Source organism: Piliocolobus tephrosceles, chromosome 1 (assembly GCF_002776525.5).
Source record: "Piliocolobus tephrosceles isolate RC106 chromosome 1, ASM277652v3, whole genome shotgun sequence".
NCBI lineage: Eukaryota > Metazoa > Chordata > Mammalia > Primates > Cercopithecidae > Piliocolobus > Piliocolobus tephrosceles.
This window is the reverse complement of record NC_045434.1, coordinates 129,096,838-129,121,201: the sequence shown is the minus strand read 5'-3', so window position 1 is coordinate 129,121,201 and position 24,364 is coordinate 129,096,838. Positions and strand designations below refer to the sequence as shown.

The window sequence follows — 24,364 nt, the reverse complement described above, 5'->3', positions numbered from 1 at the left end:
ACTGAGTGCTTAGGTAACAAGTGTTGTGATGCTGGAAAGGCAAAGACAAATGACAAGGCTCCTGCCCTCAGTTAAAAATCTGAAGGGCAAGACAAAAAAACCAAACAGCTGATTCCAAGGTGGCACACTGTTAAGTAAACCCACAGGAGAAGCAATACATTGGCTAGAAAGGAGAATTCTTAGGGAAGGAGTAAGATGATGATGTTTGAGTTGGGTCTGTAAGGATGAGCAGAGGTGGAGGGAGGAGAAATCAGGCACAGGTGGCATGTGGCACGGGGAAAAGCCTAAGGCCAGAGAATGTATTATGTGTTAGGAAACTGCAAGTGGTTTGGTGTGGCTGGATATAGGTCTCAAAATGAGAGGTGAGAGATGAAACTTGAAAGAAAGCTGGGGCTAAACTATGAAGAATCTTATGCCATGTTAAAGAGTTAGAACTTTATCATGAAGGTTATGGGTCACTGAAGCAGTGGAGTAGTGTCATTAGATTTTATCTAATCATTTATAATATCACACTGTGACTATATAATGTATAAGTGTCTTCTGGAATAGCTGGAACAATAAGGACACTTATTTAGCCCTTACTATGTCCCAGGCTCCGTTTTAAGTGCTTTTCCAGCATTAACTTACTTAATTCCCCCAATATCTCCCAAAAGATAATTGAGAGATGGTGGAAAACTTTTCAGCTGTCAAATCACTCAAGAAATCTGATGAAAATCTTGAACCCATTCTCCCAAAGATTGTCCTATGTTTATACATAAAATATTTGTAAATACTTTAATAGACCCCATCCATGGGCCCCAGGTTAGGAAATTGTCCAGAAGAGAAATACTATGATTTCTAAAATGACTTTGAGATATAATTTGCATTCCATACAATTTACCCATTTAGAGTGTACAATTTGATGGCTTTTAGTATATGCATAGAGTTGTGCAACCATCACCACAACCAATCCTAGAATATTTTCATGCCATAAATAAACCACACACCTCTTAGCTGTCATCCCCTGAAACCCCTCTCTTCCCCTCCAACCCCAAGGAACCACTAATCTACTTTCTTTCTCTATAAATTTATCTGTTCTGGACATATACATGAAATCATACAATATGTGGCCTTCTGTGACTGGTTTTTGAAAATTTATCATCCATGTTGTGGCATGTGTCAGCACTTGATTCCTTTTATTGCCTAATAATTGATCATATGGATATACTACATTTTATTTATCCAGTCATCAGATGATTGACATCTGAATTGTTTCTACTCTCTAAATATTATTAATAATGCTGCTATGAATATTTATGCAGATGTTTTAGTGTAGACATGTTTTCATGTTACTTGGGTATATACCCAGGAGTGGAACTGCTAGGTCATACAGCAACTCTATGTTTAACCATTTGAGGACCTGCTATACTGTTTTCAAAGTGGCTGTACCATTTTACATTCCTATCAGCTGTGTATGAGGGCTCCAATTTTTCTACATTCTTGCAACATTTTTATTATCTGTTTTATTATAGCCATCCTAGTAAGTGTGAAGTGGAATCTCATTGTCATTTTGGTTTGCATTCCCTTGATCACCGATGCTGCTGGGCATATTTTCTTATGTCCACTGGTCATCTGGTATATCATTTTTGGAAAACAGTCTATTCAGATCCTTTATCCATTTTATAACTGGGTTATTTATCTTTTTATAATTGAATTGTAAGAGTTATTTATATATTCTAGATACAGGTCCCTTATCAGGTAAATGATTTAATTTTTTTCTCCCATTCTCTAGGTTGTCTTTTCACTTTCTTGATAGTGATCTTTGAAGCACGAAAGTTTTAAATTTTGATGATGTTCAGCTTATCTATTTTCTTCTCTGTTGTTTGTGCCTTTAGTGTCATATCTAAGACAATGAATTTTTCCATAAGTCTCATTTCCCTTTCCTATAAAAACAGAAGCTTGGCCAGGCATGGTGGCTCATGCCTGTAATCCCAGCACTTTGGGAGGCCGAGGCAGGAGGATTACCTAAGGTCATGAGTTCGAGACCAGCCTGGCCAACATGGTGAAACCCCATCTTTACTAAAAATACAAAAATTAGCCGGGTGTGGTGGCAGGCACCTGTAATCCCAGCTACTTGGGAGGCTGAGGCAGGAGAATTGCTTGGCCCTGGGAGGTGGAGGTTGCAATGAGCTGAGATCGTGCCACTGCACTCCAGCCTAAGCGACAAAGCAAGACTGTCTCAAAAAACATAAACAAACAAACAAACAAAAAAGTAGAAGCTTAATCTATAAAGTCAACCACTCTCACTTTTAGCATTCCATAGAAGAAAGCCTGAAAATCATTCTAGTCATATAGAAGTTGTTTCAGTTTTAAAAATATAGTGAAGAAAAATATTTAAAAATCAGAAATCATGTATTTGATAAGGAACACACATTCAGAATGTGTAAAGAACTCTTGCAACTCAATTATAAAAAGAAAATCCAATTTAAAAACAGGCAAAGGATCTAAATAAGACATTTATCTGAAGAAGCTATAAATGGCCAACAGGCATATGAAAACATGGTCAATATCATTAGCCACCAGAGAAATGTACATTGAAACCATAATGAGATACTACTTCATTAAAAAGATAAATAATAAATGTTAGTAAGAATGTGGATAAATCAGAACACTCATACACAGCTGGTGAGAATGTAAAATGGTATAGCTACTTTGGAAAACAGCAGGGCAGTTCCTCAAATAGTTAAACATACAGTTACCATATGACCCAGCAATTCCATTACTAAGCATATACTCAGACCAATGAAAACATATGTTTATATGGAAACTTGTAAATGAATGCTCAAAATAGTATTATTCATGATAGCCAAAAAGTGGGAATAAAGCAAATATCTATCAACTGATGAATGGATAAATACGAATATCAGAATAAAGCGAGTCACATGAATTTTGTTTCCCAGTGCATATAAAAGTTATCTTTACATTATACTGTAGTCTGTTAAGTGTGCAATAGTGTATGCTTAAAAACAACATATATACTTTAATTAAAAATAGTTTATTCCTAAAAAATGCTAATGATTACCTGAGCGGTCAGCAAGTAATAATCTTTTTGCTGGTGGAGGGTCTTGCCTTGATGCTGGTGGCAGCAGGCTGGCCAGTTACTGAAGGTTGGGGTGGCTGTGGCAATTTCTTGAAGACAACAATAAAGTTTGCTGCACTTCCTCACGCTGCCTTGAACGAAGTATTTCTCTGTAGCATTAGATGCTGTTTGGTAGCATTTTACTCACAGTAGAACTTCTTTCAAAATTGGAGTAAATGCTCTCAAACCCTGCCACTGCTTTATCAGCTAAGTTTATGGAATATTCTAAATCCTTTGTTGCCATCTTAACAATGTTCACAGTACCTTTACCAGGAGAAGATTCTAGCTCAAGAAACCACGTTTTTTTTTGCTCATCCCTAAGAAGCAACGCCTCATCCATTCAAGTATGATCATGAGATTGCAGCAATTCAGGCACATCTTCAGGCTCTACTACATTACTAATTCTAGTTTTCTTGCTCTTTCCACCACATCTGCAGTGACTTCCTCCACTGAAGTCTTCAATCCCTCAAAGCGTTGGAATCAACTTCTTCCAAATTCCTGTTAATGTTGATATTTTGACCTCCTCCCATGAATCACAAATGTTCTTAACGGCATCTAGAATGGTGAACTCTTTGCAGAGGATTTCAATGTACTTTGCCCAAATCCATTAGAAGAATCACTATATATGGCACTATATGTCTTCTGGATAACTTGTTGCTTCTACATGAGCACTTGCTGCTTCACCTAGTACTTTTATGTGATGGAGCCTTATGAAATGATGCCTTAAATAATAAGACTTGAAAGTTGAAATTACTCCTTGATCCACAGGCTGCAGAATGAATGTTTTGTTAGCAGGCATGAAAACAACATTAATCACCTTGTACATCTCCATCAGAGCTCTTGGGTGACTAGTTGCATTGTTTGTGAGCAGTAATATTTTGGAAGGAAATCATTTTCTCTAAGCAGTAGGTTTCAACAGTGGGCTTAAAATATTCAGTTTACCATGCTATAATCAGATGTGCAGTCATCAAGGCTTTGTTTTTTCATTTACAGAGCACAGGCAAAGTAGATTTAGCATAATTCTTAAGAACCCTAGGATTTTCAGAATGGTAAATGTGCACTTGGTTTCAACTTAAAGTCAACAGCTGCATTAGGCCCTAATGAGAGAGCCATTTGAAGCTTTGAAGCCAGACACTGAATTCTCTGTCGCTAAGGAAAGCCATAGATGGCATCTTCCTCCAATATAAGACTGTTTCATCTACACTGAAAATCTGTTGTTTGGGGTGGCCTCCTTCATCAACAATTTTAGCTAGATCTTCTGGATAACTTGCTGCAGTTTCTACACTGCACTTCATGTGAAGTGCTACTTCACCTTGCACTTTTATGTGACGGAGATGGCTTCTTTCCTTAAACCTTATGAATCAACCTCTGTTAGCTTCCCACGTTACTTCTGCAGCTTCCTCACCTCTCTCAGCCTTCAAAGAATTGAAGAGAGCTATGGCCTTGCACTGGATTAGGCTTTGGCTTAAGAGAATGTTGTGGCTGGCTTGATCTTCTATCCAGATCACTCAAACTTTCTCCATGTCGGCAATGAGGCTGCTTTGCTTTCTTATTATTTGTGTGTTCACTAGAGTAGTAACTTTAATTTCCTTCAAGAACTCTTCCTTTGCAATCACAACTTGGCTAACTGTTTGGTGCAACAGACCTAGCTTTCAGGCTATCTCAGCTTTCAACATGCCTGCCTCACAGCTTAATTATTTCTGGCTTTCGATTGTATGAGTGCAATTTGTGGCACCCAAAAACAATTACAATAGCAACATCAAAGATCACTGATCACAGATCACCAGAAGGTAAAATAGTGAAAAAGTTTAAAAAATTGTGAGAATTACCAAAATGTGACAGAGACATGAAGTGAGCACATGCTGTTGGAAAAACGGCATTGAAAGACTTGCTCAATGCAGGATTGCGACAAACCTTCAATTTGTAAAAACACAGTAGGATATAACAACCATTTATTAAGGCATAATAAAGCAAAGCACAATAAAGCCAGGTATGCCTGTCTACCCATATGGTAGAACATTATTAGGTGACAAAAATAAATAAAGCACTGACACAGGCTACAACATGAATGAGCCTTGAAAACATTACACTAAGTGAAAAAAGCCAGTCACAGAAAACCACAGGTTTTATGATTCCATTTATATTAAATGTCCAGAACTGGGAAATCTGTAGAGACAGAAAGTAGATTAGTGGTTGCCAAGGTTGGGCGAATAAGGCTTGGGGAGAAATAGGGAGTGACTAGCTAAATGAGCACAGGATTTCTTTTTGGAGAGATAAAAATGTTCTAGAATTGACTGTGATGATAGCTGCATAACTGTGAATATACTAAAAACCACTGAATGGTAAACTTTACATGGGTGAACTGTATCATATACAAATAATGTCTCAGTAAAGTTGTTATATAGATAAAATCAGACAGCCATTTTGTATGTTTCTAATGGAGAGGATACCAGATTGAAAATAAGTAATTTTCTAATTAGAAAATGCAGAAATAATTTTTAATATATTAAAAAAAATTCATCAACAATATAAATCTCCTACATCCAGTTTTTTCCTCAACAGAAAAGACATGTGGTTACCTCCTACAACTTCATTTAAAATTTAAAATGAAGTTGTAGGAAAATATTTGCAATAAAAAGCATTAGGAGATATACCTAATGTAAATGACGAGTTAATGGGTGCAGCACACCAACATGGCACATGTATACATATGTAACAACCTGCACGTTGTGCACATGTACCCTAGAACTTAAAGTATAATAAAAAAAGTTTAATGGTTTAGACTGAAATATTAATAAGTAGAAGGTGATTAATGCATTTGTAGTATTCACTTTTTTCAGAAATTATAACGCCTGATGGAAAAATAATGTTTAAAATATGTAATATACACATATAGCCACACACCCACACTATTCTGCCACTGAACCCAAAATAAGCTTGCAAATAAAGTTACTATCCCTCTCTTCCTCCTCCTGAGGTGCTCACAGGCTGCTTAGTCAAGATTGGGCACTTGCAAACCACATGACCTCATGAATGCTATCTTATCATATCACAGGTTCCTCAGACTGACCACAATAACTTAAATCAGACAGGCAGCAAAGTAGCACTAAGTCTTTGACACGTACTATCGGCATGACATTTCTAGCTGTCCAGCTTGTGGGGAGTGAAAATCTGACTATCTCGTGTCCACCTGCATCTGTGAGATATGGTTCATAAGAAGCACATGATTTACTGCACTACAGACTCTCAACCACAATTTAAAATTTTAGTTTTTGTAAATCTGAGAGAGCTACCTATTCATCTTTTATCAATTCCTCTTTAATTGACACTTAGTAAATAAGTGGAGCACATTTTCAATTTGAAAAACTGTCAATATTATGTTATTATTTATTTTTTAAAATAACATTGTTAATTAATTTTTTAAAAAAGAGACAGGGTCTTGCTTTGTTGCTCATGCTGGTCTTGAACTTCTGGCCTCAAGTGATCCTCCTGCCTTGGGCTCCCAAAGTGCTGAGATTACAGGCCATTGTGCCTGGCCCGTTTCTTTAGAAAAAAATTGTATATTAAAATCAAATTACTTGATTAAAAAAAAAAAAAGGCTTTTAAAATGAATTACTATATTTCAAAATCATGGTATAGTCAAAGAAATAAGACTTTTACATTTAAGAACATAGAGAATTAAAAAACAAGCATGATGTATTGGGTAGCTTAGTGGATAATAGTATTCAGATTGGCTCTGAAACACACCTCATGTAGACCCAGACTCCAGAAGTAACACAATTCTAAATGATTTTTAAAAACACAATCAAGAAAATAATTATATTTTATAGATTTCCTCTTGTTTGATTAAAAAAAGCTTTACTTTCAGCCATTAGATCAGTCTCTATGAATGTTATTTTCTTACCACATTCTAAAAACAAACTGAGCAATGTAAGTCTCTCTCTCACTTTGGCTTCAGGAATGCCCCTCTCTACTGATTTTTCTCCTACTTTTCATACTAATCCTTCTTGGTCTCCTTTATGAATTCTTTACTTGCCTCCAAGCCTCTGCATATATGCCTCTCTGCTTGAAATATCCTCTATTCTCCTTTTCCTACCAATCTTCTACTTCTTCTCTAATACACAATTTAAGCAGCCCCATGATCATAGATTTTCTCACATGTTTCTAGGCCATGGTGCCATGTGGTTCTACTACAGTACTGCCCACACGAACTGCTTCTCCTTATCAGTCTAAACTCAACAACTGGAACTATGACTTTTACACACCTAGCACAGCACTGGGATGGAAGTGGCTTTAGGTACCATTTAGTATAACTGCTTTGCAATCAAGAAACTGAGGCATGGCTTAAGGTATGCCTGAGAATTAAAAGATGTTCAAATATTCACTGATTAAATAGATACATGAAGTGAATTGGCATCCTAAGGTCACCCAGCTAATCAGTGGCAAAGACAGAACTATAATCCAGGTCTCCTGACTGAAGTCCACTGTGACAAAGATAACAGTTTCTCAATCACCTGTAGTATGATGGAGAACAAAGACACACAAAATCTGGAAAGAAATCTAAACTTACCAAATGAAAAAAAAAATAGCCTGGGCGCGGTGGCTCACACCTGTAATTCCAGCACTTTGGGAGACTGAGGCCGATGGATCATGAGGTCAGGAGTTCAAGACCAGCCTGGCCAACATGGTGAAACCCCATCTCTACTAAAAACACAAAAATTAGCTGGGCATGGTGGCGCACGCATGTAATCCCAACTACTCAGGAGGCTGAGGCAGGAGAATTGCTTGAACCCCGGGAGGCGGAGGTTGCAGTGAACTGAGATCATACCACTGTACTCCAGCCTGGGCGACAGAGCAAGACTCCATCTCAAAAAAATAAAATAAAATAAAAATAAAATAAAATAAAAAATCCAGAATTAAGATTAAGAACCAGATAAATTGCATGATTTTTTTTCATTTCTTTCTTTTTTTTTGAGACTTGGTCTCATTCTGCTACCCAGGCTGGAGTTCAGTGGAATGATCTTGGCTCACTGCAACCTCGACCTCCTGGGTCAAGGGATCCTCCCACTTCAGCCTCCCAAGTAGCTCGGACTACAGGTGCGCACCACCACACAGAGCTAATTTTTGTAGAGACAGGGTTTCTCCATGTTGGTCAGGCTGATCTTGAACTCCTGAGTGATCCACCTGCCTTAGCCTCCCTAAGTGCTGGGATTACAGATGTGAGCCACTGCACTCGGCAACTGCATGAATTTCTAATCCTCCCCCTTCTCTGTTTTATGGATGTGCTTAGAAGTACTGACATCATAATGGAAGAAAAAAGTGGGAGTTAGATGAAGAGTAGGAATAATTAGCTTTTGAATGAATGGAAAAACATTTAAAAATGAACACTCAAGCCCTGAAACCAGAGTAAGTTCACAAGATTTTAAAACTGTAGCTCATTTTAGCATCCCATATCAAGTTGAATGACACATTTGAGCACATCCTATTAGTATTACTCAAATGATAAATATGCTTAATACTACAGTCATGCTAAAAGTTTACATATAATTAAAATGGTTTTAGATGTTTATATTTAATTTTCTCATGTCTGGGATCTAAGAGTACGTTACTAGTATGGTCTCTTCCTGGGAATGCTAAAAGAAAGAGAAGTCTCTTTCAGCCTTACTGAATTAAATCTGCTTAAGAATTGCTGTAAACTATAAAACCTGTCACTACAGGCTTGATAGTTCCATTTCCTTCAAAAAATGCTTATCACCATCTGCCTTTATTTTTCATAGACCCTTGACTTCCAGTTTCCCTTGAAGTGGTTTCTCATGACTTATATTTCCATTCTAATTGTCCAAGAGTAATTGTTGGGACCAACTCTTCAGAAATTTACTGGTAAGTATTAACTAACAGGTTTTCTGTTTTTCAGCTACATTTGAAATCTAGCTCTACTCATGTAATGTAATGTAAAATACTATTAAAAACCTTGCCATCTAGTTCCAGGAAACACAGATGTGTTCAAGGACTAATAGGGCTGTAGAAAAAAAAAAGACACTGGAGCCAGCTTCAAAGAGTTCCCATTGGCCAAATTTGGGACAATATGAACACCAAGAGAATTGACTGAATTCATGAGTTCAGACTAACATGCCAGGACTTTCAAAAGACCCTAAGAAATATAAGGCTGAATAAGATAATCTTTGCTGTCAAGAAATTCACAATTCAGCTTGACTCTAAACATCAGAGAGGATATAACGACCATTAACTAGAACAAATGAAATTAAGTGCTGTGTTGTCTCACATTTCTGAACCATTAAGTTACTCTCTATCAGTGCCAACCATATAGTCTTTATCAAATTAACTTTTCCACTTTTCCTCACCAAACTAAAAGTTCCTTGAGAGTAGGGCTACTCTTCTCATTGTGTCTAGGACAATTTTAGAAAAAATTCCATCTAATGCAGCTTAATATTTAAGACTGATTTTACAATTCCACCTGGTTCTGCTTCTTGACCAGTGTGATATATCCCCTGAAGATATTTATTTGGTCCTCTGAGTACCAGATTCAAATTCCTTGTTTTACATTGATTCTGTATTCTTTAAGTTGGCTGCTCACTCGAATTTTTTCCTAGAAATCTCTTAACAAACCCTCTGGAGGCATATCCTACCTTAGTTAATATTCCTAAGATGCTTCCTTATTTTGTTTCTTACATTTTAAAAGTTCTAATATTTTTCCTCACTTGACTTTTGTGATTTTTTTCTTTTCTAGGTGGTTTCCTTATCTAGCATCTAGCATCTTACCCCTCTCCTACTAGATCTTTGTGTTCATGTTTTCATTAACTAACTCCAGTTTCTTAATGAAATTACTATCATGAGAGGCACATGTTTTCATTAACAGTTTAAAAAAAATTTTCTTTTTTTACCCATGGCAGGAATTAGATACACAGATGCACATAATGGGCAGAACACCAATTATATTTTATGAATATACCATAAAACTGAAAAGTGGTCTAAAAGTCTTGAATAAAGTAAGGTATCTTGTGTGGGATTATTTATTTATTTATTCTGAGACAGGGTTTCACTCTGTCACCCAGGCTGGAATGCAGTAGTACAATCTCAGCTCACTGCAACCTCTGACTCCCAGGCTCAAGAGATCTTCCCACCTCAGCCTCCCAAGTAGCTGGAACTACAGGGGCATGCCACCACACCTGGCTTTCTTTTTTTTTTTTTGAGATGGAGTCTCACTGTGTCACCCAGGCTGGAGGGCAGTGGCATGATCTTGGCTCACTGCAGCCTCCGCCTCCTGTGTTCAAGCGATTCTCCTGCCTCAGCCTCCCCAGCAGCTGGGATTACAGGTGTGCACCACCACGCCTGGCTAATTTTTGTATTTTTAGTAGAGACGGGGTTTCACCATGTTGGTCAGGCTGTTCTCGAACTCCTGATCTCATGATCCCTCTGCCTCGGCCTCTCAAAGTGCTGGAATTACAGGCATGAGCCACCGTGAACCGCCAATTTTTGTATTTTTTGGTAGAGGGTTTTGCCATATTCCCCAGGTTGGTCTCAAAGTCCTGGGCTCATGCAATCAGCCAATCTCGGTCTCACATAGTGCCAGAATCACAGATGTGAGCAACCGTGCCCTGCCCCTGTATGGGATTATTACAGTTTTTCCCAGACTACAGTATATTATACATTCTTTTAAATGGCAAGAAGTACTCGGAGAAACATATTGCCTTGGAGTTTTAAAAAAATTAATCTGGAAACATCTTGCCACCAGTTAAACTTCAAACTCTTCAAACAGAATGTATTTAACAGCAAAGGTAATTTATGTCTTTGAATAAGCTTGTATTTCCTAAATAAGAGGTATATATGAATTGGATTGACTTTTTTTTTTTATCATGTTCTGCGTTTCTCAAAACATCAAATATGGCTAGGAAATCTCAGTTGCCTGTTTTCAGAAAGTCATCAAATATTTAAAAGCTACAATGCTAGTAGCACCAAATGGAAACGGAAGCAGAATATGAATGTCAAGTTGGACAAATTCTGCAGTCTTATAAGGAATAGAAGCCGCTGCAGAAAGAAAAATAAAGAATTATGAGCTATGAGCAGATTTTTACTAACTAGATGTTAGGTTCTCATCTGAGAGAAGCAATTCAATTTAATTCAATTAAACAAATGCTTATAGAACTCTAACTATGTTTAATATGTCACCATTAAGAGGGCCAGCAGGATCATGGTAGGGCAGTGGGATGCAGTAGATCAGAAGCCAGAATGCCCAGGCATGATGAGTTCCATCTCAGCTACAAACTAGCTTTGTAACTTTGGGTAAGTCCCTTAACCCTTAGGGCCTCAGCTTCTTCATCTATCAAATGAAAAACAAGATAAATTTTAAGAACACTTCTGGTTTCAAAAAATATGATTCTTAAATCTCAGCTTTAAGTATTTTACATAGTGACATTGTTCCAAATATAAAAATCTGCATAATAATTTCTAAAATGGACTTCAAATAAGATAAACTGCTCATCCGAGATAAAACAGAACATATAAGAGGAAAAGGAGTAATAGCTACTCATTTAAATAAGTCATTAAGAATCAGTTTTTGCTGGGCACAGTAGTTGATGCCTGTAATCCCAGCATTTTCAGAGGCCAAGATAGGGAGATCCCTTGAGCCCAGGAGTTCCCGACCAGCCTGGGCAACACAGTGAGACCCTGTCTCTTAAAAACAAACAAACAAAAAATCAGGTGCAATCTCGCACGCCTGTAGTCCCAGCTACTCAGGAGGCTGAGGTGGGAGGATCACTTGAGCCCAGCAGGTTGAGGTTGCAGTGAGCCATTGCACTCCAGCTGGGCCACAGAGCAAGACCCTGTCTCCAGAAAAAATAAAGAAAGAAAAGAATGGGTTTTTAAAATATAAATGGAGGCTGTAAGAATAAAAAGTAGTGTATGTATTTAATAGGCTTAAAGCAATTTTCACAGAATGGCAAATACAATCTTTCATCATCTACATGGGACCTTTTGGGTAGGGGGATAAAAACCTATTTACTTGGTTGTATGAGATCCTGAAACTTCTGCATGTTACTTTACACTGCTCTATTTAGAGAAAGAACAAATTTAAGGGAATAATTTCTTTTATTAAGAAGCTGCCACACTGGGAAAACTAATACTTTCTATTATAAAAATATGCAGGATAGCTTGTAACTCCATACACTGAAGTTTTTCTTAAACATTAACATTTTCTTAAAAGTTAAAATTCACTCATCAGTACAAAGAGATAGCACTGTTTTTAATTCTTATTTCTGTTTCTATAAGTAGACTACTGTTATCAATGGAGTTTTATGGTAAGAATGTCAATTCTGTTCTTGAGTACCACTCTGTAAACTAGGTAACATACTTGGAGCTTTGTAGTACCTAAAAGGAAATAAAGACTGGTAGAAACAGAAATAAGAATAAGCACTTTGGGAGGCTGAGGCGCACAGGCTGCCTGAGCTCAGGAGTTCAAGAACAGCCTAGGCAACATGGTGAAACCCTGTGTCTGCTAAAATACAAAAAATTAACCAGGTGTGGCGGCATGTGCCTATAGTCCCAGCTACTTAGGAGGCTGAGGCAGGAGAATCGCTTGAACCCAGGAGGCAGAGGTTGCAGTGAGTGGAGATTGTGCCACTGCATTCCAGCCTGGGAGACAGAGCGAAATTCTTGTCTCAAAAAAAAAAAGAAAGGAATAAGCATGAAGTTAAATAAACCAAAAAACAGGCCGGGCGTGGTGGCTCAAGCCTGTAATCTCAGCACTTTGGGAGGCCGAGACGGGCGGATCACGAGGTCAGGAGATCCAGACCATCCTGGCTAACACGGTGAAACCCCGTCTCTACTAAAAAAATACAAAAAACTAGCCGAGCGAGGTGGCGGGCGCCTGTAGTCCCAGCTACTCGAAAGGCTGAGGCAGGAGAATGCCATAAACCCGGGAGGCGGAGCTTGCAGTGAGCTGAGATCCGGCCACTGCACTCCAGCCTGGGCGACAGAACGAGACTCCGTCTCAAAAACATAAAAAAAATAAAAAATAAAAAATAAAAAATAAACCAAAAAACAGTATCATTCAGTATGAAATAAAGAAAAAAAAAAAAAAAAAAAAAAAACAGCTGCCAACAACTATAGAACCAGATGACTAAATTCTTTTCTACCTTTACTATTTTAGTTTTAATCCCTAGATGAAGAGCAGTGCTGAATGAGCCTTAAAAAGGTCTTATTAACCACTTTTTTTTTTTTTTGAGATGAAGTCTTGCTGTGTCACCCAGCCTGGGGTGCAGTGGTGTGATCTTGGCTCACTGCAACCTCCGTCTCCTGGGTTCAAGTGATTCTCCTGCCGCAGTCTCCCCAGTAGCTGAGATTATAGGTGCGCACCACCATGCCTGGCTAATTTTTGTATTTTTAGTAGAGACGGGGTTTCACCATGTTGGCCAGGATGGTCTTGAACTCCTGACCTTGTGATTCACCCACTTCGGCCTCCCAAAGTGTTGGGATTACAGGCGTGAGCCACCGCTTTAAATAGAAAAATACAAGCATAAGGAAAAAAAAAATCCAAAGAAATATAAAAGGGCATATAGTTAAGTTCTCACTTAAAGTTTTCCACAGGTTCTTGAAAACTGCCATTTTAAGTGAGAGGACATACACAGAAACCAATTTTTTCCCCTCATCATTATAAACAAAACGACATTATTCATGGACATGTTATATGTCTTTCACTTTGGAGTCTCAGTTTCCAAGAACCTATTGACAATGTTGAGGACTTACTGTATTGTCATCTGATTGTTAAAATTCCTTATTTTAAAAATTCCAGTTTAATAACAAAATGAGTATACATATTAAAAACTTTATTAAGAATGTCTAGGACATTAAAATACTTTTTGATATATATTTAATTAAATCCATAGCTCAGGTTTATATAAACAGATATCAGAATTTAAAAACTTAAGGAATAGTCACATAATTTTTTTCTTTCATTTTTATTTTTTTCTAGAGTTAGGGTCTCACTGCCACCCATGCTGGAGTGCAGTGGCATGATCTTAGCTCACTGCAACCTCAAACTCCTGGGTTCAGAGCAATCCTCCTGCCTCAGTCTCCCAAGTAACTAGAACTACAAGGCCCACACTACCATTCCTGTTTATATAAACATTTTCTAAGTCAAACTTCAGTAAGGGCTTTATTTAGATTTCTTTTTATTTACTCAAATTCCTAATCACCGACTTAAAAAAAGATTCCTGTGACACGTAATTTAACTTAGAAAAATTGCCTTTCCCAACAAAAAAGACAGGATGCCAGAAGACCAGTAGAAACCAATAGAATGATTATTCCTAGAAAGTAAGTAGGTTTTATCTACCTGAGTTGTATGTTGTTTACAGCATACCAAAATAGTTCTTTTTTTTTTTCCCAGCTTTGTCTTGAAATAGCTTACATTTCTCTTTTTTTCTTTTTCTGGTTTTTTGTTTTGAGACACAGTCTCTGTGGCCCAGGCTGGAGTGCAGTGGTGAGATCTTGGCTCACTGCAACCTCTGTCTCCCAGGTTTAAGCCATTCTCGTGCTTCAGCTTCCTGAGTAGCTGGGGTTACAGGCACGCACCACCATGTCCTGCTAATTTTTGTATTATTTATTTATTTATTTTTAGTAGAGACGGGGTTTAGCCATGTTGGCCAGACTGGTCTCAAACTCCTGACCTTAGATGATCTGCCTGCCTTAGCCTCTCAGAGTGCTGGAATAACAGGCACGAGCCACCATGCCGGGCTGTTTCTCTAATTTCTTCAGGAAGGGTGTTTCAGTAGTATTTAGCAATACAACATTTCTCCTTTCAAGTTCTTTCTTAAATCATCCATTGTTCTTTGACAAATCATAAAAAATTCCAAAGAAATCTTTTTTCTCTTGAGACAGGGTCTCACTGTGTCGCCCAGGCTGAAGTACAGTGGTGTGATCTCTGCTCACTGCAACCTCTGGCTCCCAGACTCAAGCAATTCTCCCACCTCAGCTTCCCAAGTAGCTGGGACTACAGGCACACACCACCACACCCAGCTAATTTTTGCTTTCTTTTTTGTAGAGACAGGGTTTCTCCATGTTGGCCAGGCTAGTCTCAAACTCCTGTCCTCAAGTGATCCACCTGCTTCGGCCTCCCCAAGTGCTGGGATTATAAGCGTGAGCCTCCATGCCCGGTCAAGAAATCTGTCTTAATAAGTTTATTCTTCAAAAGGATCTGAGAAGTTTAAAATGTAAATAACTACACTGAAATGATCCCTTCCTCCTTCAGGGACTCCTGTGTCTTCACACTCTCCCGCCTATCTCCCTGGTGGTTTTGGTCCTCTCCTGGCTCTCTTGACCTTAAAGGTTGGGAGAACTTCAGAACTTGCTCCTGGACACCCTTCTCTTTATATATGAATGCCATTTATATGCCAGTGAGGGCTACACCTATTTTTAGCCCTGACCTCTCTTCAGAATTTCACACTCACATAGCCACTGCCTATCTGATGCCTTCATTTGAATGTTTAATAGGACTCTCAACCTTACTACAAACCTTAGAATAAAAATAGAGCTCTTGTTTACCTTTCTCTATATTGGTCAATGGCACCAACCAACCATTCACTCAATTACTCAAGCCAAAACTCTCTGGAGCCAATGAATATTTTTCCTTATGAGATAAACATACTTCTAACACAGCCACATTACATTTCCACTTCTTCCATCCTTCTAAGCCATGTTTGATCTTATCGGGACCATTGTAACAGACTCCTCATGAATTTCCCTCTTCTCACTCTTTCTCTTCTACAATCAGTTCACTGTACAGCAGGCAGAGCAAATGAAATCATAAAATTTTCTGTACGAAACCATCCAAAGAAGGCAGGCATGGTGGTGCAGCCCTGTAGTCCCAGCTACTCAGTAAGTTAAGGTGGAAGGATCACTTGAGCCCAGGAGTTAGAGGCCAGCCTGAGCAATATAGTGAGACCCCTATTTCTAAAACAAAAACAAAAACAAAAAACAAAACAAAAAAACCTAAACAACCCTAACCAAAAAAAACCCCTAACAACAACAAACATTCAAAAGCTTTCCACTATACACCCTGGTTTACAAAGCACTACACAGTTGTCCCTCGGTATCTGTGGGAGATTGGGTCCAGGATATCTCAAGGATACTAAAATCCATGGATGCTCAAGTCCCTGATATAAAATGGCATATTTGCATATAATCTATGCCTGACTTCCTGTATACTTCAAATCATCTCTAGCTTACTTATAATACCTAATACAATGTTAATGCAATATAAACTGTTAAACTGTATTGTTTAGGGAATAATAATAAGGAAAACAATTTGCAGATGTTCAGTATAGCTACAGATGCAATAGTTTTTAAAAAATGTTTTTGATCCAAGGTTGGTTGAATCCACTGATGCAAAACCCATGGATACAGAGGACCAATAGTAAATAATCTGACCTTACCTGCCTCTCTAATTTTATCTTATACCGTTTTCCTACCCTTCACTATACTCCAGCCACACTAGTATTGTTTCTCAAAATGACCATTTCATTTTCTTCTAAGGTCTTTGGGCTAGTTGTTTCTTCTGTCTGGAATGCTCTTTCCACTGATTTTCACATATTAAGAGGCTTCTGGATGGGCATGGTGGCTCACGCCTGTAATCCCAGCATTCTGGGAGGCCGAGGCAGGCGGATCACAAGGTCAGGAGTTCGAGACCAGCCTGGTCAACATGGTGAAACTCCATCTCTACTTAAAAAATACAAAAATTAGCCAGGCATCGTGGTGTGTGCCTGTAACCCTAGCTACTCAGGAGGCTGAGGGAGGAGAATTGCTTGAACCCAGGAGGCAGAGGTTGCAGTAAGCCAAGATCACACCACTGCACTCCAGCCTGGGAGACAGCCTGGGAGCAAGACTCCATCCAAAAAAAAAAAAAAAAGCAGCTTCTTGGCATTCCCATGCAACTTATATGTGACCTCATTTGCAAAACCTTTCACAAACATCATTTTTTCATTAGAAACATTTTCACAAAGTACCCAGTACATGCCAATGTTGTTCCATATACTGGGGGAAAAGTACTCAATCTCATTAATAATCAGGGAAATGCACATTAAAACTATAATGAGAAATCTCTGCATAGTCACAGAATGGCTAAAATAAGACTGACAATTCCACACGCTGATGAAGATGTAGAACAGCAAGTACTTTCTTCACTGCTTATAGACAGTATAAACTGGCATAAATCACTAAAGCAATGTTCTTAACAGACCAACTGGAAATAATCCAAATGTTCACCAACATAATAGATAAATAAATCATGGTATATTTATACAAAGGAAAATTACACAGTGATGAAAATGAACAACCTACAGCTACATTTTAAAATGACAAAGTAAAATCTCACAAACAATGTTGAGCAAAAGCAGGAAGACACAAAAGAATACATACTGCAAGAAGCTATTTATATAAAGTTCAAAAAGTTAAAACGACTGTATTAGAAGTCTGAGATCATGGTTACCTTTGAGTAGAAGGGAGGCAGTACGGGCTGAAAGAGTATGAACAGGGCTCTGGGGTCTATTTCTTGGGCCTGGGTGATACCTACATGAGTGTGATCATTTTGTGATAATTTACTGAGCTGTAAACTTTTGACTTGGACACGTCTCTGCATGTTATGCTGCTACACAAAACCTTTTTTTTTTGAGACAGGGTCTCGCTTTGACACCCAGGCTGGAGTGCAGTGGTGTGATCATGGTTCACTGGAGTCTTGACTTCCTGGGTTCAACTGATCCTCCCGCCTCAGCCATTGGAGTAGCTGGGGCTACAGGTGCATGCCGCCAGGCCTGGCTTTTTTTTTTTCAAGCTTGGGCTGGTCTTGAACTCCTGGGCTCAAGTGACCCTCCAACCTTGGTCTCCCAAAGTGCTGGGATTGCAGGCATGAGCCACTGCACCCAGCCTACAAAAGCTTTTTTTTTTTAAGCTTCTGTTCTTTATTTAACTTTTAGGACTATGAAGCCATTCAAATGTTAAGGATAATAACCAGGGAACTCACACTAGGTCTCCTTTGTGAGGAAGCAATGGAGAACTTGTTATTTAATCTTAGTATCAGGAACAGATGTGGCTCTTCTAGCTAATTGGTCTGTTTTCATAATATAGACACTCTGAAATGTTTAAGTGACCAGGTTTTGTGTTGGCTGCTAAAAGCCTTAGAGCCAAATCTGAGGCCCACTTATAGGAAAAAGATATTTTTATGGTAAGCGTTTTTATAATGGTGTTATTCATGTTTCCATATTATATTTCTACAGTTTTTTTCTTTCCTTTTGCTCCCAAAATTGTAGTTTATTAGTTTGTAGAGGTTGCAAATTTCCTTAATTCTATCTGCAACAAGGAAGCGTATTAATAAATAAAAATGCTTTAAAGGATTTTTTTCTTTTTCTTTTTTTTAAAGATGCAGTTTGTTTGATTTCCACTCTTTAAATCTGCACAACCTAGCTTTTAATTTTCACAGTAGAAAATTCTACCCTGTTGATTAATTTTCTTTTCATGTTTGTATAAGGTAAGACTGCTTTCTTAGGCTACACGTAAAAAACTGACATCAAAGTTAAAGTTCATGTGAGTTATTTTCTGGCAGTCCTGATGAGACTATCTATCTATCTATCTATCTATCTATCTATCTATCTATCTATCTATCAATCAATCAATCAATCAATTGGAGTCTCACTCTGTTGCCTGGAGTGCAGTGGCATGATCTCAGCTCACTCCAACCTCACCTCACAGGTTCAAGCGATTCTTCTGCCTCAGCCTCCTCAGTAGTTGGGGTTACAGGCACACACCACCATGCCTGGCGATTTTTGTATTTTTAGTAGAGATGAGGTTTCACCATGTTGGATGGGCTGGTCTCAAACTCCTGACCGCAAGTGATCCACTTGCTTCAGCCTCCCAAAGTGCTGGGATTACAAGCATGAGCCACCACACCCGGCCAGAATATCATGATTTTTAGTCAAAGCATATGACAGGGAAAATTAATGTTTGTTGACTGATTTTTACACTAGTTTTAGAAATAAAGTCAATCTATATGTAAGTTTCAGCAACACTAAAGCTTCCTTATCATGAGACATCAGAATTTTAAATGGGAGGTTGCTTTATTTTAATCACAATTTCCTTTGAGAACACCTTTTGAACATAAGCAATTCCTAGGTTCTCAAAAGAATAAAGATTTCTAAAACACACTTATTTGTAACTTGTTCTTTCATGCTATGGCTATCGATTTAAAAATATGATAATAAATACACACAAATAGGTAAAGATTATACGTAAGATCCTGAATCCCTCAAATATTATCATGGCTGAAAATTAGTATTTACAGGAATGATTCCCCAAATTTCAAAACAAATAAAACTGAGCCACATCTAAGACTTACTGTTCTGTTTATGTTTTATTTCTTCTTCATTTAGAATTAACTCTTAGACTGACTACCCCAGGAGGTATTACCCAAAACATACAGACTTTAACTGAAGGGTGTAATACCAGGAAAGGGTAATGTCTAAACTTTTTCCTTTGAGGTTTAAATTCACTTAGTGGTCAAAATGAGTTTTTTTTTTCTTTCTCTTTCTTCTTCTTTTTAAACAAATGAAAGCTATACTACCTTCTCAAATCTCATTACTGTGAATAAACATTATTTTATAAATAATTCAAAACAAGAAATATGGTATTCCATTAGTGTTTAGCCAAATACTATCATTAAAATAGAAAACAATAAAGGACAAGAAAATTAACCTCGAGCCACATTAACATCTCTCTCTAATCAAAACATATTAGTTTAAATACTTCAAATTAGTCAGTACAGTATTTAGTAAAACCAAAAATTTTGTGAGTTGAATCTCACAGATTCAAGGTAGTGCCAGTTTAAAAAGCATTCCCATACTAAGAAATCTGTTAACTGATATTAAGCAAGTATCCTTTTTTGCAATCTCAGTAATATCACCATGAGGGGGAAAAGAAGACAAGAGTAAAAAGACTTCCCTCTGCATGCAACGGTAAATACCACAAATCTATTCTATAGGTATAAGCACAATTGTAGTTTAGTTGAAGTAACTTTGACATCTATGCAAACTATCAAGAGGTTTTACACCACAATAAAAAAATAAAATATTTGCCATGAAAATATTGATTGATCATTCTAGGTCATGCTAATGAGGTTAAGGGGAAATAAATCCCCCATATTAGAACAGAAGATGCTTGCTAAAAAGACAATTTTCAAAAATGTTATTAATTATAACCAATAATTCACAGAAGATATTCAGCACACAAGTGTCAGTCTTATAACCAGTAATAAAGTGTTGTTACAATACAGAGGAAGGAAGAAAGAAATATGTGAAGATCAAAATTTATCACTTACCTCATGATTCAGCTCTGCTATCTGATCTTTCAGTTCCCTAATATACTGGTTAGAATCAGACTTGTTAAGCTGTCCTTGAAGCTTTCCTTCTTCTTTCTGTTTTGTGGCAAAACAACAAAGCAAAAACAAGAGGCAATTTTTCACAGCACGTACTCAAATATTTCAAGGTATAGGAAAAGCATACGCACATACCCTTTAATCATCTGAATTCTGAACAAATCCATTCTCAAACTACCTCTGACAAACAATTCACAGTGAACTATGCTGTTATTTATTTATTCATTTAGAGACAGAGTTTCGCTCTTGTTGCCCAGGCTGGATGGAGTGCAATGGTGCCATCTCGGCTTACTGCAACCTCCGCTTCCCGGGTTCAAGCGATTCTCCTGCCTCAGCCTCCCAAGTAGCTGGGATTAACAGGCATGTGCCACCACGCCTGGCTAATTTTGCATTTTTAATCGAGACAGGGTTTCTCCATGTTGGTCAGGCTGGTCTCAAACTTCCGACCTCAGGTGTGATTATTTCTTTAAAAATGCTTAATAAAGGTTATTTACAATAAATATAATTTGTAAAATATATCTTTTGAAGGAGTCTCAGAAATCAGTAATTGAATGGGTCTACTGATGAACAAATTACCCTAGAATTTCAAAGTAATTTATCTAGTTATTTTGAGGGCAGACGATTCTCTATTCATACCGTAAGGGGTTCAATACTTAGTCAAGAAGATGGCAAGCTTCCCATATTCTTTCATTCTTGGGAATCTGCTTTTGCTTGGGGAACAGAAAAGGGGGCAAAAAAAGAAAAAGTTGTCCAAATCACTCTAGAAAGGGGAGGACAGCTTTGAGTCTCCTCTGTTTAATTAGCTCTCAGTGTGGACTGGAAGTCCTAGATATAGCTGATTAAAAGCTGCTTCTGATCCTAAGAGTTTGTTTCAGGTGAGCATTGGGACTATTTTCTAGGAATATAGATAGGTAAAGAGAGGCACTTTTTCTTACACTACCTGAAGACAAACAAATTATTGTTCAGACAAAGAGTTTTGTTTTTGTTTTTTTGAGATGGAGTCTTGCTGCCACCCAGACTGGAGTGCAATGGCGCGATTTTTGCTCACTGCAACCTCTGCCTCCCTAACTACCCTTAGTTTGTTCTTCAACTCCTTTCATCAACTTATTCCTATAACCTCCCTGTTTTTTGTTTATTTTGCTTTGTTCTCTTTCTTTTGGCAATCTGTCTTAAAAACCTTTTACTAGAATATGGCCTGCTGACGTGGTTTAGTATAATTAATATTAGCATAGATATAAAAGCACAACTACAGCTTCTATAGGCTTGACATTTTTTTCTTATACAGTCATGTTCCACATAATGATGTTTTGGTCAATGACGGAAGGAATACATGATGACAGTCCCATAAGATTATAATAAGATATTCGTAACGCCTAGTGACATTGTAGTTGTACAATGTCAGAGTAAAACGCATTACTCATGTGTTTGTGGTAGTGCTGGTGTAAATAAATCTACTGTGCAGCTAGAGTTGTATAAAAGTATAGCATATACAATTATGCACAGTGGATAATTGATAATAATAAATGACTATGTTACAGATTTATGTATTTAACGTACTATATTTTTTATTATTTGAGTGTACTCTTTTTACTTATACAAGAAAAATTAACTGTAAGCCTCAGCCTGGTCCTACAAAAGATATTCCAGAAGAAAGCACTGTTCTCTTAGGAGATGACAGCTCCATATGTAATATTATTGCCCCTGAAGATATTCCAGTTGGACAAGATGTAGAGGTAGAAGACAGTGATACTGATGATCCTGACCCTACGTAAGTATAGAATGGTGTGTTTGTGCCTGTTTTTGTTGTTGCTGTTGTTTTTTGTGAGACAGAGTCCCCCTCTGTCCAGGCTGGAGTGCAATGGTACAATCTTGGCTCACTGCAACCTCGACCTCCCAAGTTCAAGTGATTCTCGTGCCTCAGCCTCCTGAGTAGCTGGGACTACAGATGCACGCCACTACGCCTGGCTAATTTTTGTATTTTTAGTAGAGACAGGGTTTCACCACATTGGCCAGTCTAGTCTCGGACTCCTGGCCTCAAGGGATCCGCCTGCCTTGGCCCCCCAAAGTGCTGGGATTAGAGGCGTGAGCCACCGCGCCCAGCCACGTGCCTAAGTTTTTAATAAAAAAGTTTAAAGAGTTAAAAAAAATAGCTTATAGAATAAAGATATAAAGAAAGAAGACATTTTTGTACAGCTGTATAATAAATTTAAACTAAGTATTATTAAGAGTCAGAAAGTTAAAAGAAATTAAGTTTATAAAGTGAAAAAGTTACACTAAGCTAAAGTTAATTTATTATTGAAGGAAGAAAAATAAAGAAAATAAATTTATAGTATAGATTAACTGTACTGTGTTTATAAAGTCTACAGTACTGTGCAGTAATGTCATAGGCCTTCACATTCACTCACTGACTCACCCAAAGCAACTTTCAGTCCTGCAAGCTCCATTCATGGTACCATGCTCTACACAGGCGTAGCATTTTAAATCTTTTATATCATATTTTTACTATACCTCTATGTTTACATACATAACTCCTGACCTTTGCCTTACAACTGCCTACAGTATTCAGTTGAGCAACATGCTGTATAGGTTTGTAGCCTAGGAGAAATAGGCTATACCATATAGCTTAGGTGAGTAGTAGGCTATACCATCTGGGTTTATGTAAGTACACTCTGTGATTCACACACTGATGACATTGCCTAAGGATGAATTTCTCAGAACATATTCTAGTTATGAAGCAATGAGTAACTGCATGTTGACACATACTAATATCAGATACAGTTATCTAAGCCAAAACTGTCTTATTTAACAATTACTATATTCCAAATATGTTAGACTTCTAAAATATATACAAAATACACCTTATGCTTTTTAGCCATAAGCCCATATTTAGGAAAAATATATATTCTTCTTTTGAAAATTTGGTTAGAAATACTAGTTTAACCCAACTGCCAGAGAAAAGGCTGAACTAACAGAATAGCAGAGATACTAAGTCAGAGTCCTAATCAAATCATCTCTGAGGCCTTCTCTGTTTTCTCATTTACATGGAACAATAAAGTCCCCCTATTATTTAAACCAGTTTAAATATAAATTTCTGGCTGGGTGTGGTGGCTTATGACTGTATTCCTAGCACTTTGAGAGGCCAAGGTGGGAGGACCGCTTGAGCCCAGGAGTTCAAAACCAGCCTGGGCAACATGGCAAGACCCAGTCTCTACAAAAATATTAAAAAAAATTAGCTGAGCATGGTGATGGGCACCTGTGGTCCCAGCTACCAGGAAGAGTAAGGCGGGAGGATTGCTTGAGTCTGTGAGGTTGAGGCTGCAGTGAGTTGTGTTCATGTCACTGCACTCCAGCCTGGGAGACAGAGTGAAAACTTATCTTAAAAGAAAAAAAAATTACAGATTTTTGCCACTTGCAATCAAAATAATAGCTATTATATATTACACAGTTATAACACTTATAAGCCCTTCTCATTTGAGATTTCCAAAGGATTAAGCCCTAATGTCTAAAGCACCATTGTATGTGTATGATTTAATGCCTGTGCATCTGGAGTAGCACCACGTACTATCCTTGGAAGAACTGAGAAAACACAGTTGACCCATAACATGGCTTTGAACTATGCAGGTCCACAAATATATGGACTTTTGTCTGCCTCTGTCACCCTGAGACAGCAAGACAACCCCTTCTCTTCCTCCTAGTCCTCCTCAGCCTAATCAATGTGAAGATAAGAATGAAGACTGTCGCTGGGCGCGGTGGCTCAAGCCTGTAATCCCAGCACTTTGGGAGGCCGAGACGGGCGGATCACAAGGTCAGGAGAT

General features: G+C 37.9%; 1 protein-coding gene across 3 annotated transcripts in view; it reads right to left on the bottom strand.

Annotated features, from left to right (window-relative positions):
* The window catches only part of EVI5 (ecotropic viral integration site 5), a 281,488-nt gene that overhangs the window by 25,742 nt on the left and 231,382 nt on the right, over positions 1-24,364 (bottom strand). For all 3 annotated transcript variants that reach the window (XM_023231039.2, XM_023231037.2, XM_023231040.2), the window contains one exon: positions 20,493-20,588. In XM_023231039.2, coding sequence (XP_023086807.2) covers positions 20,493-20,588 — 96 coding nt within the window. The remainder of the gene's footprint in view (positions 1-20,492; positions 20,589-24,364) is intronic.